The sequence below is a fragment of the Arvicanthis niloticus genome, chromosome 16, assembly GCF_011762505.2.
Source record: "Arvicanthis niloticus isolate mArvNil1 chromosome 16, mArvNil1.pat.X, whole genome shotgun sequence".
NCBI lineage: Eukaryota > Metazoa > Chordata > Mammalia > Rodentia > Muridae > Arvicanthis > Arvicanthis niloticus.
Window position 1 is genome coordinate 68,558,446 of NC_047673.1, and position 18,649 is coordinate 68,577,094.

Here is an 18,649-nt window from a genome sequence, read left to right on the forward strand (position 1 = left end):
AGCTATGGCCAGTCTTTACCTTGCAAAGAATCCTTGATATACACAAATAAGTACCATCTTTAGTGACTCTCCCCATCCACAGTAAACACACACACACACACACACACACACAGGTGAGGTAAGGCGGGCTGCTCAGTGGCTCCTGTCACTGCCCCCCCAGGGGGGTGCAGGTCATTTAGGGGACTCTTAGGGAACAGTAAGAGAAACACTAGACTAGTGTAGAACACATCCTCTCTACCCTTTACATTAGATGGAAACCACTGGGAAGAAAGGTCATAGAATTGTGTAAGGAATGGGGGCGGGGTGGTGGAAGAGGGGCTATTTTTCCTTTCACTGACTGGGAGAGAAGGCGTCCTGGAGAAGTACTTTCAGTGCAGCTGCACCCTCTGTTTCTCGCCATCCCACAGTTCAGCGCTCCTGAAGTTTGGCACCTGGAGACCTCCTTCCCCTTGGCTCTCACTCCTGGGGTACCCTTTCCCTCGACATGTCACTGTCCTTAGGGTTAAGCTTCAATAGCAGAGGAGAGGTAAGCTTTGAACTGATAAAGTCATCTGGCTACGCTTGTGCAGAAGTAGTTCTGTAGCTCCAGAAGCTCCAGAGATCTGTGGAAAACAATCCTTACTGGCACAAAATTAAGACCAACGTTCCAGATCACGAAACAAGGCTGGGACAAGGGAGCGTGGAAACAATGCTATGTCCTCTTGTCCTTCTTCCACCCCTCAAAGATTCATTATGTTATTGCTGAGACGTTTGGATGCACTGTGATACATTGACCTATGGAATAAAGCACTTAGCTCTTGTTTTAAGGCAGTGGTCCTCAACCTTCCTAATGCAGAGACCCTTTAACAAAGTTTCTCATGTTGTAGTGACCCCAACTGTAACATTTTTATTGCTGCTTCATAACTGTAATTTGCTACTGTTTTTGAATCATAATATAAATATTTTGGGAGATAGAGGTTTGCCAGAGAAGTCTCCACCTACAGGTTGAGAACCAGTGTTTTAAGGACACACGCAGACACACATGCAGAGAGAGAGAGAGAGAGAGAGAGAGAGACAGAGAGCCAGAGCCAGACAGAGACAAAGAGAGAGAGAGCCAGAATATTAAAGGCCAGTCAGGACTATGTAGTAAGACTGTCTCCCCCCGCCCCTGCCCCATCAAAGAATATATACCTTTATATTTATATAGAAAGATGTGATACGATACACCAAGAACTAACATAAAAAGCGAGTCCACTGGGCTGTGTGAAAAGCCTTTGTCTAACACCACTGTTTGCAACTTTATGACTTTTTTTTTTTTGGCAGTGCACTTGAATGGTGTGGTGTGGACAGCCAGTGTCATTAATGGTGCTGCAGCCACTCCATCCCACTTGTCTCCATCTGTACCTTCTGTGCCATTTGGTTACCTTGACCTTCTCCTTCCTTGCACTTGCCCAGAGACAGCATTTTGTACTTGAAGACTGCACTACACAAGAGCTGGTTATCTGAGGAGAGGGTAGTCTCGTGCTCTGCACCTTGCTGGGGCGGATACTCTGGCTTGCCGTCTGTTCTTCACACCAGGGTCCTTTATATTTCTCCAGTGCACTGGGGGGCTTGTATTCTGCGTTTACAGCCAAGCCCCTCCCCAGTCAGTTACCACTGGGCTCTTCATCAGACGGGCTTGGGTTTTACAAGGTGTAAAAAATTTTAAATGAGCTCATATGGTTCTTCACAATTGGGCTTATGCCAGAGGCATGGCAGCATGGGGAGGGGGTGATTAGTGGACTAGGTACTGTGGATCCCCAAAGCTGACTGGCTTCATTCATGCCCAGGGTGAGTGTTGTGGAGAACAAACAAGTCTTTGTAACTTGCGATCTTAAAGCCATGTGATGTTACAGCTCCTTTCTCCTGTCCCAGTGATTACATAGCTTATTAATTAAGTTCCTTGTGTTGTAGCAAAGGGCTACAGGGTACTGAGAATGAAGCCAGGAGTAATTAAAGGGGCTCCTTAAGAGAAAGAGGGAAAGTGGCCAACCCAATGCATCTGATTATACCACCCTCTCCTCCTTATTGTCCCTGTGCAGAGCTGCCCAGAAGTTAAATCTGTCATCTAAGAAGAAGAAACACCGGCCTTCGACTCCATCTGTTGTGGAGGCTCCGCTCTTTGCAACTAGCTTCAGTGGGATTCTGCAGACCTCACCTCCCCCGGCCCCACCTTGTCTCCTGAGGGCTGTCAACAAGGTGAAGGACACTCCTGGCATGGGCAAGGTAGGTGCCAGCTGCTGCCTCTGCCCTTCCCTCAGTGGGCAGGGCTCTGGGAAGGCTGAGAAGGAAGAGAACAACCTTAAGCTCTCATTTGCTAAGATGAGGAGGTACCAGGGACAAAAAGAGACACAAAGAAGTTAGTTTGGAGGTAGCAACATGCCCGGTTGTTTCAGAACCCAACTGGTCATGCTGAAGAAAGCAGAGCTAAGTGTCAATAGGCTATGATTTTTACTAGGTCTTGTCCTTTTGACATCAAAAACCCAGGGTCAAGCTCTGATCGAAAACAACCATGGAAAAGCCTAGAAATAAACCACAAAGATGCTCAGAACAACTTTCACTGCAGCACGCTGCTGTAGTTAGATCTATTCATGTTCTTCTGTGTGCCTGATGTTGTAATGGAACTTTACGTAGGGAGATGACACGGCTCTGTAAGGTCTATCCATTTCTGCTGTCCATAGACTATCTTGGCAACTAGAGACTGTAAAGTCTCCTTGGTCACACAAATTGAATAGTACATCAACTTGGGGATGTGATTTGGTTTGGGTTGGGAGGGAAATGGCTTTGCATTGTTGAGTAAGACCATAACCACTTCAAAAATAGAGACGCAAAAGCCAGAAGCAGAGGCCCCGGGAAGACACCACGGGGAAACAAGATGAAGATATTCCTTCCTGTGGTGCTTCTGAGTCTCGCTCCCCTTCAAAGAAGTGGTGACTTCTGCATCTGCATCTGCACCAGATCAATGGTGTGAGTTCTGTGGAACGGTTCAGTAGCTTTCCAGCAAAGAAATGCAATTCGGGGTTGTCACATGGGGAAAGACGCAAGGGGAGCCGCTTACAGGATAAAACTGGACCACATTTATGATAGCTTTATTTCTAAATGTCAACTCTTAACTCTTTGCCTTCCAAGATAAAGGACTTTGTGAAGTAATTTACAACTTAATCCTCAGTGGGGGAAATAAGCTGGGACTAATAAAAACTGTAGCTGGAGAGATATAGTGATTCTATTCATTATTTTTGTCAGAGTTAATATACACAGAACATGGGTCTTGACGTTGGCCTTGGGTCTTGTTTCAGAACCCAGATGGTCATGCTGAAGAAAGCAGAGCCAAGTGTATAGACTATGAGTTTACTAGGTCTTGTCCCTTTGACATCAAATTTTGATTGTACCCTAGTTTATAGTCACCAGATGACCATGGTCCCTCCAGAAAGACTGCACCCTGTGCCTGATCTCCTTCCTTCTTTCTTACTGTTTCTCTTTCCATTCGGCACCCCTAGAATCACCCTCTCACGGGGAAGCCCTTACTTCATAATGCTCTCCCCCAAAGTAAACTGGTTTTAAAATGAGGTTGGATAGAGCAGTGGTTAGTGTAATAGAAAGCCTCCAGTTTTAGAATTTTCCGTAGTGTTTCTCAGCAGATGAGTGTCAGCTGAGAAAACTTCCAAGTCTAGCGGTAAAGACAGTAGGCAGCAGTCTGTCAGGGCTGCTCCATCTTCACACCATGTGGAAGGCAGTAGAGAAAGCAGAATAGCCCAGGATGTTCTTCCCAGAAAGGAATCTGAGGGGCAAAACCACTGAGAAGGGGCCATGATGTCTACACTGGAGACATGATAGCTATAAGATGAGCTTTGGAGGCTGTGGGTCTAAGTGACTGCAGGCATCCTTCTTTAGTCAGGATAAGTGCACACAGTGTAAGGTGTCCCGTCACAGGCAGAGCTAAGTGTGCCAGGATGTTTATTTTGTTAATGTGTTGGAACTTGAATGTCAAAGGTATGCCACAAGGCAAGGTGGAAGCTGCCATCTCTCTCTTGCTCTTGCTTCTAACCAACATCCTACCCTAAACATTGCTGTGGTGTCTCTTAGAAAAGGTGCCAGGTGCTTGGCCATCACTGGGTTCTCATACATTCCACTGTGGCCCCATTTACAAGAAATGCTGTCTTCATCTCTCGCCCTGGCCCGACACCATCTGTGTGGATGTTTCTTGAGGTGGACCTAAGCCTAAGCCTTCTGTGTAAGGCTTCCTGTGCCCTTTATCCACATCCCTAAAGTACACAGGTGACAGTGCACTAAGGCCAGGTGACGGGGCGCTAAGGCCAGGGAGCAGAACAGTGGGGAGAGTTCTGGTAGCCAGCAGTGACTGAGCACTTGCTGAAGAACAATCTGGATGTGCAAGAGCACATGGATAATCTGGATTTCACTGCATGTAGCATGTATGTGTGAGGAGCTAGAAGATCATAAATTTAACATATGATGTTAAAGGTATTACCTATCTCACCCATTTGCAATTCAGAAATGTAACCAAATGACCAAGTTTGCTATGGACATATCATGGGCATCCACTGGTGAGACGGGAGATGCTGTGTCTCTATCTGATCGGTGGCCACATGGTAGCTAAGCCCTTCCTCTGCTTGTGCTGACCCTTGAGGAGCAGTGATGGGAAGGAAGTGACGTTTGAATGGACTACGTCCTCTGAGAGGTGGTGGTAGGAGTCTACTTGCTACATTAAAACCACAGAGAGGCCATCTTTCCACATACCCACCCCTCCACAGGCTTCCTCCTTCTCCCTAGATGCTACATTGCATTTGGGAACTGCAACTTCTCTACTCCTGTGGGGAAAGCTTCATTCATCCCTCTATTAAAATGATTTATATTTTAAACATCACAAATAAATCTGGTTAAGCTTAATATATGGCCATAGAATTGATGGTATTTATATATGTTTGAAGTAGATGAACTTGATTGAATTGCCTGAAACCACTTTGTGTTCCAAGCCCGACCTTGAGCCTCTGGAATTCCATCTCAGGACCTTCAGCTCTCAGAATAGCTCCTGGCACATAGTAAGTGTTTCCTGAGCACCTACTGTGTATCAGGTGCTGCAGCAATGGGCAGAGGTGAGTGCCTGTCCTCATGGCACTTAAAACTACTGTCTTCTTCCAGGCAATGAAAGAAATGGCATTGATTCAGACTGTACTGGCTGGGTTTGTGTGTCCACTTGACACAACTGGAGTTATCACAGAGAAAGGAGCTCCAGTTGAGGAAATGCCTCCATGATGAACAGCAATGTGGAAGTGTAAGCTGAATAAACCCTTTCCTCCCCAACTTGCTTCTTGGTCATGATGTTTTGTGCAGGAATAGAAACCCTGACTAAAACACAGGCCAATATGAGGGCCCCTTACTTAAGGGAAAGGCATAATTACTGACTTACCATGGCTGTAAGATGTACAAAGAACTAACTACTGTTAACTGGCTTTGTAAAGACCTTCTTAGTAGACAGATTCAAGTGATTAGTGGATCAAAGCAGCTTAGCCCCCATTTATATTTCATTGATTTGGCTTATATGTAAATGATACTTGTAATCTGTTTGAAAATGGTTCCTTCTCTCCTAAGTCAGTAAGCACTCTCTATGAAATCTGTTTGCACAATTAATTAACAGGCGTGTTCAAGGTTCATTTCTTAGTGTGTCACGGTGTAATGACAGACCTCTTCATCTGGGGTTGAAAGTTTCTAGAGAAAAGTCTGTTATCTGTGTAACACTTGTGTTTTCTGGCTCTGTGACTGCATTTAAAGGCTGGGACAGGAATGACAGTCTATGGGTAAAACCTGGTTCCTCCTGTCCCTCAATGTGTTTTGTAAGAATTGGAAACTTCCTGTAGTAGATTCCAGAAGCAAGAGAAGAAATCACACAGGGTTTTGAAAGAATCATAAAGAAACCAGACGGAGCAAGCATGAGAGGCAGTTATGGGAAACAGCTGGGGACAGGTTGGGCAGTTTCCCGTGCTTGAGTCGCTAGGCAATTAGCCAGAGAGACTTCCAGTCGTCTGGTTCCACAGTAGGGCCTCTGATGGAGGCAGGACATGGGAAAGGCAAATGCCCATCTCAATGTAGGTACTTACAACAAGGAGAATTAGTGCTCAGCACCCGCCTCCATGCAAGTATCAATGCTATTTAAAAAAAAGTGGGGGGGGAGTGGGCTACTGTGACATCCTGTGCCCACCTACTCTAGGTTGGTAGGAGGTAGGCCGCCTGGAGTTCATTGGTTCATTAAGAGTACAGACCTACCACTGCTAATGGCCAATTGGCTGTGATCCTGCTGGGCCTCACCAAGAGTCTTCCTCTCTGAGCAGCCATCCAAACATGTTGGTGGAAGTTTGGAACTGTGGACTTCCTAGGGCAACAAAGGCCAGAGCAATTAATCTGTTCTTTAACCGTCCAAACTCAGTGATGGCTTACTTTGACCTCTGATAATCCCTGGACACACACACAGATACACAGATACAAAAACACACATAGGCACACACACAGATACATATACAAACACACAGAGATACACATAACAAACACACACACACACACACACACACACAGCTCATGTCACCAGGTTCTGTGTTGTCTCTCTTTAGTTTCAACCCTGAAGTTTTGTGTGTAAACTAATAACAGAAAAGAAAAACTGTCATGAGTGTGTTTGTTAGGACTCTGGTCTTTTGCGCATTTACTGGCATCTTCAGGATTTGAAGTCCTTCAATTACTAGATCTTTGTAGCATTATAGAAGACACAGTTCCTGCCCAGTCGGTGTCCTTTTTACAATGAGAGGCTAGCAATAAGATTTAAATTAAGGTAAGACTTTCCCAAAGGTGCTAACACAGCTATTGCTCATTTATTTAACAAGGAGAAATGGCAAGCAAAGCTTCAGGAACTGATTTCAGGTCCATATCAAGGAGAAAAACCCGTCTGCCTTCCAGCCCAAGAAGGTCCAGGTCGTTTAAACACATGCAAATTATCCTTTTCCTCATTCGCATGTTTGCCCTTCCCCCACCCTAAAGCTTTTATCAGGGAGAAGAGCAAAGATTTGAGCCTGTCGTTAAAATTCATTTCAAGTATATATGAAATAAAACATTCGAATGGGATGGAAAATTCTGGATCCCGGCAGTCACTCACCGTCACTACTCCATCTTCAGTACAAATGACAGGAAAAGTGAACCATGACATCGCTTCTATTTTTGGTGTACAGTTGAGGAAAAAGAAGAAGTGGGTCTGGGTGCATAAATATCCACATTCATCACCATGGCTCACCTGATAGCTCTATATATTAAATTGTTAGCTCTTCTGGGAAATAAACCGGTGTGACCTTCCACTCCCTAATTATAAATATGCCTTTCTATGCTGAGTTGATTTTGGTTGCTTCAGCTGAACTCACAGAATTGTGATTGGTTGGGTGGTGTCTTAGGGTTTTACTGCTATGAACAGACACCATGACCAAGGCAACTTTTTATAAGAACAACATTTCATTGGGGCTGGCTTTCAGGTTCGGATGTTCAGTCTATTATCATCAAGGCAGGAACATGGCAGCATCCAGGCAGGTATGATGCAGGAGGAGCTGAGACTTCTACATCTCCATCTGAAGGCAAACAGAAGGAGACTGGCTTCCAATCAGCTTGGACAAGGTATTAAAGCCCACACCCACAGTGACACACCCACTCCAACAGGCCACACCTCCTAATAGTGCCACTCGCTGGGCCAAGCATATACAAACCATCACAGGTGGTTTGGGGGTGTTTGTTGATTTATTTTGTTTTGTTTTTTTTTCTTATTCTCTCTGACTCTATGAGTTTGACCCTTTCTTTCTCCAGCCTGTCACCAGAAGAATGAGATGTGGAGAAGTTGTTCTGGCTCTCTAACTTTTGTGAAACTGTTTTTTCTCACATGGATTTGGGCTTCCACCCAGCTCTAGGATGTGCCAACCTCTGGGCTGCACAGGCTTGATGTCACTGAGCCCTGGTAGGAGCCTAGCTCCCAGGCACTCTCTTGCAGGGAACACAGTAGACCTAAGTCATAGAAACTCTTCTCTAGAGGAGCCATGCTACTCTGACATCCCAGCGTTCATGATTCTTGCAAATGGAAGGAGACCTCTTAGGAAAATGAGCTCCATTAAAAGCCACTAACGAGAAAGGGCATAAAAAGTCTTCTGTGAATTAAGTGTGGGATGATTTGTATTCCTCCTGAATAGTGTGCTTCCTACAGTTCTGTGGGTGTGGTTGTGTGGGTGTCATTTTCTGTTGTCTTCTTATTCAGGTGGACTAGAAAGGGTGGGTGGTACATTTCCATGAATTCTAGTATGACAGACATACTACATATGAGACCTTAATTTCCGATCTCAGATGTTTTTATAATGTTGGAGGAGAAAACCTCAAAGCTGGAGGAGGACTAGCTAGGTGTTCTGTCTCCTGCCCTAGCTCTCCTTCTGTAGCTCTCCTGATACGTGAAGGGAAAGAGAATTTTACAGCCAGTGTCTTCATGGAGAGGGTGCATTTTCAGAGTCACTTAACTTTTTGTACAGCTCTTCAGGTGAGGAACTGGGTCGTCTGAAAAGTCTCAAGGATATAAAGATCTCCAGGTATAGGGCCTTTTCCAGAAATGCGTGTAGGCAAGTGCTACTTCAGATCCTGTGTTTCCAGTGAAGGCTTTTTCCCCCACTTATCCCAATAGGTTATAAGCTTCTTGGGAGGAAAAAACTGCTTTGAAAGGCTCTACATAATTCCCTTTAGTGCTTTAAAGTCTTGGGTGGACGTTGAACGCTACATTGGTCCACCCTAAAAGGGATTGGAGGGGATGATGCAGAAAGGCCAAGAACTTGGAAATGAGAAGACTTCATGTGCTTGGCCATGGCCACTTCTTCTTTAGGCACAAATTGTCCATGTTATGTCAGAAAGGTGACAGTGCCCAAGGCTGGCCCCCATCAAACAACGCATACTGTTCACATTCAGAACCTTCATAAAAGCCACTTGTTGGACCCTGTACATTGTATGTGTAAGGCAGAGGGACGGGAGCAATTTGAGTAGTCCTCCATGGGGAGGAGACACAGGTTGAGGCTTTGGAATGAAAACTGTAAATCAGAGTTGGAATTCACATTAAGGGAGTCTTCATCTGCTTCCTAAATCTGTTATTTTTCACCTCAAATCTACTGGCCCTGTATTTTTAGGTGAATGAAAATGGTGTGTGTGTGTGTGTGCGCGCGCACGCGCGCGTGCACGTGCACACATGTGTGCACATGTTCATGCACATGCATGTATCTATGTAAAAAGCATTTTTATAAATTGACTTTAAGAAGCTAGCAACCTTTCTTGTGATTGGGGATGGTCTTGGAGCTTCTTAGGATCTCTGTAATCCCCAATTAGCACTGTGACTTGTAGAATGAAAACATGAAGTAACACGAGGAATTCTCTCTGGAATAAATGTCACTGTTTCAATTAACCAAAGAGCACCATAAGATGCATTATAAGGCCAGGCCAGGACTTTGTATCGGTCTTAGTCCAAAACCCACCTTTTATCAATCTGAGCACAGTTAGACAGTCGTTAATGTCAAAGGAATGGCAGCTCTGTTTTACACTCACATTTCTAATGTCTTAAATCCTATGTCTCTCCCTCAGTGGTAGCTGAAAATTAATCATAATTTACTGTAATTGTCACATTTAAATGGGATTGCTACCGAGGTTTTATAAAGGAAATAGGAAGTACAACAGTGCCTGTGTTGGCAAGTTTGTCTTGGTGCCTGACCTGCTAGTGGACGCTGTGCTTGCCCGCCACGGATTTGCATCAAACAGAAAATATTTTCAGACCTTCCTGATGCTTCAGTGAACTAAAATGTATCATTAGGGATGTGAAATCACTTGGCATGCATTTTTTAAAAGCAAGATATGTGTTCTTCAGATCGTTAAATAGTTGCTAAAATCAAAGTCCCATCTCTGCTCAGAGCCATGTTAACCCGTTGTGTCCTTCCCTGTGGCTTTGAGCCATAGCTCTGTTCTCCAATCTGTAATGATGACTTCCAAACACAAGCACTGATTGCATTTGGCCTTCCAGATAAAGCTTCCGAAAGCAGTGGTGTTCGGGAGCATTTTGGAAGTGTTGAACACAGATTCCCCTCGAAGTCACTTCCCCGTTCCCTTGGTTACCTGTGTCCCATGCCACAACCAAGAATTCAGATAGCAATGCTGCCATGTGGAGCTCAGGGGAATGTTCTTTCCTAGCAATGAGTGTTAGCTGGACTGGAAACAGTGGGCCAACTACAGCTAATCAGAGGCTGGTTTGCGTCCTACTTTGTTTTGTTGCTAAATCACTGGTAAAATCAACGTCCATTTCTTCACTGAAAGCTGCTTGTGGCTTCAGCTCACTTGGTCCAGAGTGTGAGGTTGAGGGCATTGTGCTGTACAAGAAGAGCTCCTGTGTCCTACACGTGGCGCCCCTAGGCTGCCTTGGCTCATCCCTCGGGCCTCAGGATGACAGCTCACCACCCCCACCCCAGGGCAGTGTCACCTGAGCTACATTTGCATCCTTATCATATTTTGCAAATCTACAGATAAAATTGTCACAGTATTGTAACTAAGGCTAGCTGTGGGTGAGAGGGCAGACGACTGAGACCAAGCAGTGAGTTCAGCTCAGCAGACAGAGCAGTTGGTCCTGATAGCATAGCAGGTAGCAATGGGGGAAGTGCCACCAGGAACTCACACTGGAGAAGGATAGTTTGGCCCCATGGAGATTTTGCATTGAGAATCGAATCGGTGGCATAGGCAACTTAGAATCTCAACTTCTGTTTAAAGAGGCATACTGCGAGTCAGATGAGCCATGTTTAGTCATCTTCCTGTTGTAGGATAGCCTGACAAAACGCAACCATAGGAGAAAGGGCTCATGTGGACTACAGGTCCTCATGGCACAGAAGGCAAGAGGACAAGGCTGGCTTAGCAGCTGGGAAGCAGAAAGAGGAAGGGGGATGGGCAGACAGGAAGTAGAGTCAGACTACAAACCCTTAAAGCCTGCCCCTGGTGACATACTTCCTCTAGCAAGGCTCCATTTCCTAAAGGTTCCGTAGATTTCCCAGATAATCTACAAATAACTAACCAGGGACCAAGTATCCAAATATACACACCTACTGGGGATGCTTCTGAGTCAAACTAAAACACAGTCTGTGGAGACACTTCTGGGAGAAAGGCATCTCTAGGGTTGTCATACCTGTCCTTGGTCTACCTTCAGCTCACATTTCTCCCATCATGAATCACAGGGCCTTCTGGGTCTCAACTGCTTCCCCAGACATGATCCATTTTCTGTACCATCTCATGTATTCCTGACTGGCCCCCTCTTTTCTGTTTTGCTCAAGAACTACCACCATGTTTGTTTATGCTTCATGGATGTGGTTCATTTCTAGTGAGTTTTTAGGCTATAATGATATAAGAAACAGTCCTCACTTCAATGGAACAGAAGATGGCTTATTCTGGAGCCAAATAAGAGTGGGATCTCAGCTATAGGCCCCAGACACTGTCTGATGGCATCCTTAGCTTTTAACCAGTAGGAACTAGGATTCTGCTTATACATTTCAAAGGATTTACCTAAGGGTCACAGAGATATTAGGTCCCATACAGAGGAAGGCAGTAGATGGCTATGAAGCAGGCCTGAAGATGCCCCCAGGATAACTTGGCTCTGAACTTGCAACACCCCAACATCTCTGCCCCACTGAAGTTCTGATATGTCAATCAGCCTTTGCAGTCACGGCTCTGCAAGGATTCATGTTCACAGCTCCTTACAGTTTTGGATCTTGGTCGACTGATATTTCTTTCCTGTCCTCAAGAATAATTATGTGTACACAAGCTGTATGTCAGCCATATACGGGACAGTACTATGTTCTGGATGTAGTTTGTTCCCTGAAGGTACACATGCTAGAAACTTTGACCTCAGTCTTGCCATATTGAGAGCAGGTAGAATGGTTAAGAGGTGTGGCTTGATGAAAGATAATGAGTTCACTGGAGCAGTCACTTCAGGGACAGACTGATCGAGTTTGGTCCCTTAAATTATTATTATTATTATTATTATTATTATTATTATTATTATTATTATTATTATTATTATTATAAAGGGAAGCATGGCCCTCAGATCTACCTGGCTTCCTCTTTGGTTATATAATCTCTCTGTCTAGGCTCCCAGGATACACCTGCCATGTTGTGATGTAGCCAGGAGTCCTCAGACTCAAGGCAATATTGGTGCCACCATTTTGAATCTCCAAGCCTCGAATGAAATAAAGATCATTTTCTTTGTAACATGCCCAGCCTTAGATATTTTTGCAGCAAGAGAAAACAAACTAAAATAGGCATATAGAACTTCCAAAATTAAAATATATTAAATATAGAGCATAGCAGTCATATGTGATAATTCCCTCTGCTTTTACCTTTATGAACCCATCCTCCATCCATCCATCCACCCATGCTTCATCACCCATCCATCCTCCACCCATCACTCACTCACTCACTCACTCACTCACTCACTCACTCACTCACTCACAGTTTTATATTCCATATTTTCTAAGTGTCAAGTTACTTTTGGGAACACTCAAACAAATTAAATTTTTTCTCCTTCCTATGGATCCCAGAAACTGCTATTCCAAAGAGTTAAAAAAAAATCATGCGTTAGGTAGACCACTCAAACTAAAAATACCTATTTTGTTATCGCCACTCTGCCTTGTCTTGGCAGATGAGACCAGAATTTATGCAGGGTAATTGGCTTCCTGGCTCATTTTCTGCTCTGTTCCTTTTTACTGAGGACAGCATAGTATCCCTGCAGCTGCTCATCACATTGTGGTGACAGACAGCCATGCAGACATCGGGAGAGACTTGACTTCACTGTCTTTAATGCTTTAATATGCTGCTTGCTACAGCTTGTGTGGCAGAGTCCAAGTGACGTGTAAACATTTTTGTTCATTCATGATTGTTCAAGAGTACACAAACATCACTTGCTTAAGACATATGTCCTCTGAAGTAGCAATAGGAAGTGGTACTTTGCCGAGGGGTCACTGTGAGTAGTTTTGCTCGAGGTCAGATTATAGCCCTCTCCTATTCTTGGTCATGGCCATTCATCTCTGAGAAACTGCCTGCACAGTCCTTTCTTCTTTGACAGGGAAACTTCATGCATTTTGAAATTTCGGTGTTGTCTAGCTTTTCTTGAGTTTTGCTTCTTAATAGGGGATGACCCCAAGAGATAGGCAAGACCTTATAGTTGTCTTGAGTAGTGCGTGTCCTGTGAGGTGGCCAAGATGAGACTGGGGATGGCAGGAGGGGCTGCACTGGTTAGGACTCTTCTTAGTTTTAAGCAACAGAAAACCTGACTGGTCTTGTGAAACATTGGAGGGCGGCTGTGTCCTGACTCCTGGCCACAGAATCCTGTCTGTGATTCTTTATACATTTATCCGCACCATAATTCCCCAACAACTGCTGGAAGTTCTGAGAGAGCCTCCCCTAGAGCCCACCAGCAGGCTGCTATCCTTTCTGGTACAAACCTTAGAAGTGAAGTCCCAAGAGGGGGCTCAGCTCAGAGTGGGTGGAAGGGCAGAGGGATGGCGTGTCAGGCAGAGGGTACCTTCCTGGAGAAAGCTGAGCAATTGTGCATGGGTCAGTCCTGGTAGGCAGAACATCAGAAATGAAAGTCCAAAATAGAGGTGTGAGAGAATTGTGCCTCGAGCTCAGGTGAAACCCTGTGCCAAAGTGAAGGTCATTTCCTCAGCCACCATTAACTAAGTATCTACTATATGCATTTCTGCATATGGAAGGGGTATGCCCATGTGCATGTGTGTGTGAAGGTCAGAGGTCAACCTTGTGCTTTCTCAGAAACTATCTGCTCTGATATTTGAGACCAGGGCTCTTACTGAGCCTGGAGCTCACCCATTCCACTAGCCTGGCTAGCCAGTGAGCCCCAGGGTTCCTCTGGTCTCTGCCTCTCTAGCACTGAGGCGGCAAGCTTGTGCCTCCATGTTTAGCTTTTTACACTTTCTGGGAATTGAACTTGGGTCCTTGTGCTCTCCTTGCATTTACCTACTAAGTCCCCCTCCCTGGCCCCTACTGAGTGCATTTGAAATCCTATAGCAATCACTGAGCCATTGCTAATGGATAAACACAAATGATGTTGTAGAGATTCCCTGAGGAGTAAACTGTGGAAAATCCCAGATACTACCCAGCATGTTTGCAGCAGGTCTCAAGAGACTGAGATACAGCCCTGACTACCCAGCATGTTCGCAGCAGGTCTCAAGAGGTTGAGATACAGCCCTGAGGCAGCTCCGGCATTAAGTTGGCCTGGATTTCAATTCATTGGTGTTGATGAGGCTCCAAGGAATAGATAGCTTCTATTGCTACAAGGAGAACACTATTTCCCTCCGACAGGGCCACCTGGGCCACCTGGGCCTATTTGTCTCTATCTTGGTCCACTTTGGTTTATGCTGTCTTGAGTTTTGTTTTCGTTGTTGTAATTTTGGAGGTTTGTTTGTTTGTTTGTTTGTTTGTTTGAGACAGAGTCTCACTATGTGTAGCCCAGGCTAGCCCCAAACTCATGGCAGTCCTGCCTCAGTTTCCCAAGTGCTGAGATTATAGGTGTGAGCCGCCATGCCTGACTCTTCCTCGATTCTGAATACATCACAGTTCCTCTCCAAGTTTCAGCTTGGGTGTCACCTCCTTCCCCATCCGAAAGAAGTTTCCCACAAGTTCCTGTGATCTCTTGTTTTCCCACTGCACCCTGTGCTAAGGCTTCTACAGCATCTCTTTTACTGCCTGAATTTGTCCTCTTCCTTTTGAGGCTGAGAGCTTTGTGAAGACAGGGGTTGTAACTGAACTGAGCTGGGCCGTGCAGGGCTGGGCTGGGCTGTGCAGGGCCGGGCCGTGCAGGGCTGGGCTGTCCTGTCCTGTCCTGTGCCGGGCCGTGTCGGGCTGTGCCTGCGGTGCTGTGCTGTGCTCTCCACCCCATCGCTCCCAACACACAGAAGGAAGGTGCTGAACAAACGTTTACTCATTGAGACTCGGCCCATGTGGTGGCGGTACACAGAGCCACCATGTGATCACTGCCCTGCCTTTCTTCTCTGAACATTCCCTTGCAGTCACTTCTTTGTCCCTGTTACTTGAGGCGCCACATGATGCTTGAGAAAGACGTAGACGTAGTCAGGGTAGACTCTGTACCACGTGTCACTCACCTGCCACGTCAGTCAGCCCAGGCTTGGGAAGGGCTGGTAAAGGATGAAGGTTAGTATGTGCTGTCTGTCTGGGCAGTTTAACATTTGAGAGCAGAGACTCACAAATCTGCTCCAGGAGTCAGAGTTCCCATGCCGATGGATGAGAAACCACGCTTCCCTGGAGCGGGACTCATGGGAAATCTCTGTGTGCCCCCTCTATGTGCCTGCTCACTGGGCTGAATGTAGATAGGAAGGAATTATGTCCTTCCTACCCAGTTCTGGTTTGGCTCTACCGAGTTACAAAGGTTTTGATTTGTTTGTTCTTGGGTTGGGTTGGTCATTTCTCCTTTGGTCTTTTCAATATTGTAGTTCAGATTGGAAGTTTTGACGCCTATCAGATGCTGCATACAGGCAGGTAGGCCCCTTTGTGCCTTTTACTCACAATAACCCTCCTCTGTCTCCACAGCCTTTGTTGGTCTGCAAAAGGCAGCTTATGTTCCAGGGACTAAGCCGTTCCCATGGCGCCTGCCACTCCTCTTTGCCCCACTTGAGTGCTGTGCACTCCTCAGTCATCAGAAAAAGGGGTCCTAACTATTCACCACTTCTTTAACATAGTCATTGGAAAGTACAGGTGTGCACTCAGTTAGGGTATTGAGCACCTACTGGTTACAGAGGAGTTCTCCTTGGAAGGAGACCCATTTGCTCTTGGAGATATATGGCTCCTGCCTGTTAGGAGAGAAGAGACCCTCTTTGAGCCATACATACATATTCTCCTGTGAATAAAACTTGAGCTGTGATATAGCTTCATTTTAATTCTGGCATTCTGTTTGGGGGTTCTCAGGGACCCTGCAAGTTTCTGAAGTACACGTACAAGGCTGCCATCCTCTGAGGCAATCTGATGTGAAGCTGTCAGCTTGTCATGCCTGCTGTTAGTGGCATCCACTTTTCTGAGCATAGCCTTCTCTCCAGCTGTGACTGTCGGCATCCCTCAGTCCCACCCCTGCAATACTGCTCTTAGATGCTGTGGCCAGTGCACAGCAGCCGGTTGCTAGTGCCCTGGAGACTCCCATGCACCTGGAGAAATGAGGTTTGGGCTCCGATGCCCACCTTCTAGACCATAGCTCCTAAGGGCAGTCGTGTGGACGCTATATATACTAGCCCCATGGGTTGCCTGGTTGCCTGCAGCCAGTGTGGACTCTGTAAGTGGGTGACCTCTGTCCCTCTTCGAGAAGCAATGGATGCCTTAGAGCCAGGGTGAGCACTGCCTGGATGCTGTGTCACTGGGTGCCCTGAGGAGTGTCATCCTTCACAGTGGTGGCTGTTTGTCAAGAAGGGCATTGGGCAGACAAGGAGGCCACACTGAAACCCAGCAATTCAAAGCTGCTCCCAACTTGATCTTGGTTTGTTCCTGGTGAGAACATGGTGGTGTGGGCAGACACTGGCAGTAAGTGGTGTGTGGAAGAGGGGAAGAGGACATTTGGGGAACAGCCTGGGCAGCTACAGATATAGAAGGAAGCCATTTGGTGTGTGCATTCCTGTCCCCAGTAAAGAGTCAGCCTGAAGGGCCAAGGTGTCAGCACACAGAAGCTGGGTTGTGAATGCTCTCTCTGAGGGACCAGGATGTTTTGTTCAGTGAGAAGAATGTCAGAATATTACTTTAACTCTGACTTAGCATTGGAATTTGAAATCCCCATAGCAAGGGTGCAGCCTCCTGTGTCTTGTGCAGTAGAAACAATAGCTAACGCTGTTCTGGTCCTGGAGCTGAGCGCCTCAAAGTGTTTTATATTCCGCTGTCCAATTACATACATGATACATTTATAATGTATACATCATTTACATATATGGCACATTTATACGTTAGTTCATTTACATGTACAATGTCATCATATACCAACTTGTTTACATACATGACACATTTGCATACATCAGCTCATTTACATACACAATACAGTTAGTTACATGTATCTGCTGAGTTACATTCATACTTTTACACACTAACTCATCAGATCATTTCTATACATTAGTGAATTTACACACACAGCACATTTGCACGCACTAACTTATATATGTTTTATTTCCAATCAATCATTTACATATATAATACAGCTATGCCAGCACCTATTTGCAGCACCTAACTCATCCTATATAGTACATTTACATAATCAGTGAATTTACATATAAAATGTGTCTGCATGCATCAGATTACTTATATGTGCATATTTTTACACACTAGTCATTTACATACACAACACATGCAAGCTGCTCATTTGTATGCATAAGACATTCCTATACAATCACTTATTTCTACATAGAGTGCAGTTACATGTGCCAGCTCATTTACATACATAATATTTTTACTCACCAACTCATTTGCATACATGTACATTTATATACATCAGATCATTTTATATATACGTTAGCATACCTTAACGCATTGGAATCATTTCTCTCAGAGTTGAGAGAGATCTAAGCCTCTTTCCTGTCACCTTGCCTCTATTGACTTGCCTCAGGTCCACTGTACACCCATGTGTATCATGACAGTCCCAGTATGAAGGTATATCTGATTAACGAGTCACTTCATCAGCCAGCCTGACGCCCACAAATTCCTGCCTAGGCAGCAGGTTTGTCCCCCAGGACTCCTCAACCCTCTGCAACTCACCCTACCATGTCAGATGCTCTGTAGAACTGCGTCTTTCTCCCTAGGCAACTACACATCACTACTTTTTGCCTGGACGGTACAAGACTACAGTCATTCCCTGGGCTGATACTGCTTCTTAGAATTGGCTATGGTCAGGCTTAAAACATTTCTCCTCTGTACCAAGTGCCCAACTCTAACCACAAAGCCCAGGAGCTTCTTACACAGTCCACAATGTGCTAGGGACAGGAAGAAACTAAGTGGGAAGGACAGGAGGAAGGACAGGAGTCAGTACCTAGCTCAACAGTGGCAGTGTAATTTGCTTGTATTTGCTGTGGAAGGCAGGCTCTTCAAAAAGCAAAATCCCAGGACAAAAGCAGCAGTCTTCATGGGCGTCTCAGGAGGATTTACAAAGATCTTACGGGTGACTCTGTTGTGTTGGTTAGTTTCTACCCCGGGCTGGGACCTTGGGTCCTAATGCTCTCTTCTGATTTTTATACATGATAGTTGTCCCGATGGTATGTTGGCCAGTCACTTTCTGTATAACACAGTTTCTCAATAGACCTGTTTGCCCGTGGCCACCATTTCCAGTCCTCTCTGGACAGACTGTCGTAGTGCTCTGTTTCTATCTATGCTAGGACCTGTCTGTGTTCTGACCTTCTCTTTCTGCACTGAGCCCTTCTCCAGAGCACAGTAGTGCTACAACATGGTTCTGAACAAGCTATTCTTCCCCTTTCACACAATAGGAACACAGCAGTATGAGCTACTGGATCACTGTGTGTTACTCTATATCATGTATCTTCCT

The 18,649-nt window shown here is 45.4% G+C and overlaps 1 protein-coding gene across 3 annotated transcripts in view; it reads left to right on the top strand.

The window, feature by feature from the left end:
* The window catches only part of Kif26b (kinesin family member 26B), a 428,644-nt gene that overhangs the window by 312,156 nt on the left and 97,839 nt on the right, over positions 1 to 18,649 (top strand). For all 3 annotated transcript variants that reach the window (XM_076914586.1, XM_034520916.2, XM_076914588.1), the window contains one exon: positions 2,061 to 2,244. In XM_076914586.1, coding sequence (XP_076770701.1) covers positions 2,061 to 2,244 — 184 coding nt within the window. The remainder of the gene's footprint in view (positions 1 to 2,060; positions 2,245 to 18,649) is intronic.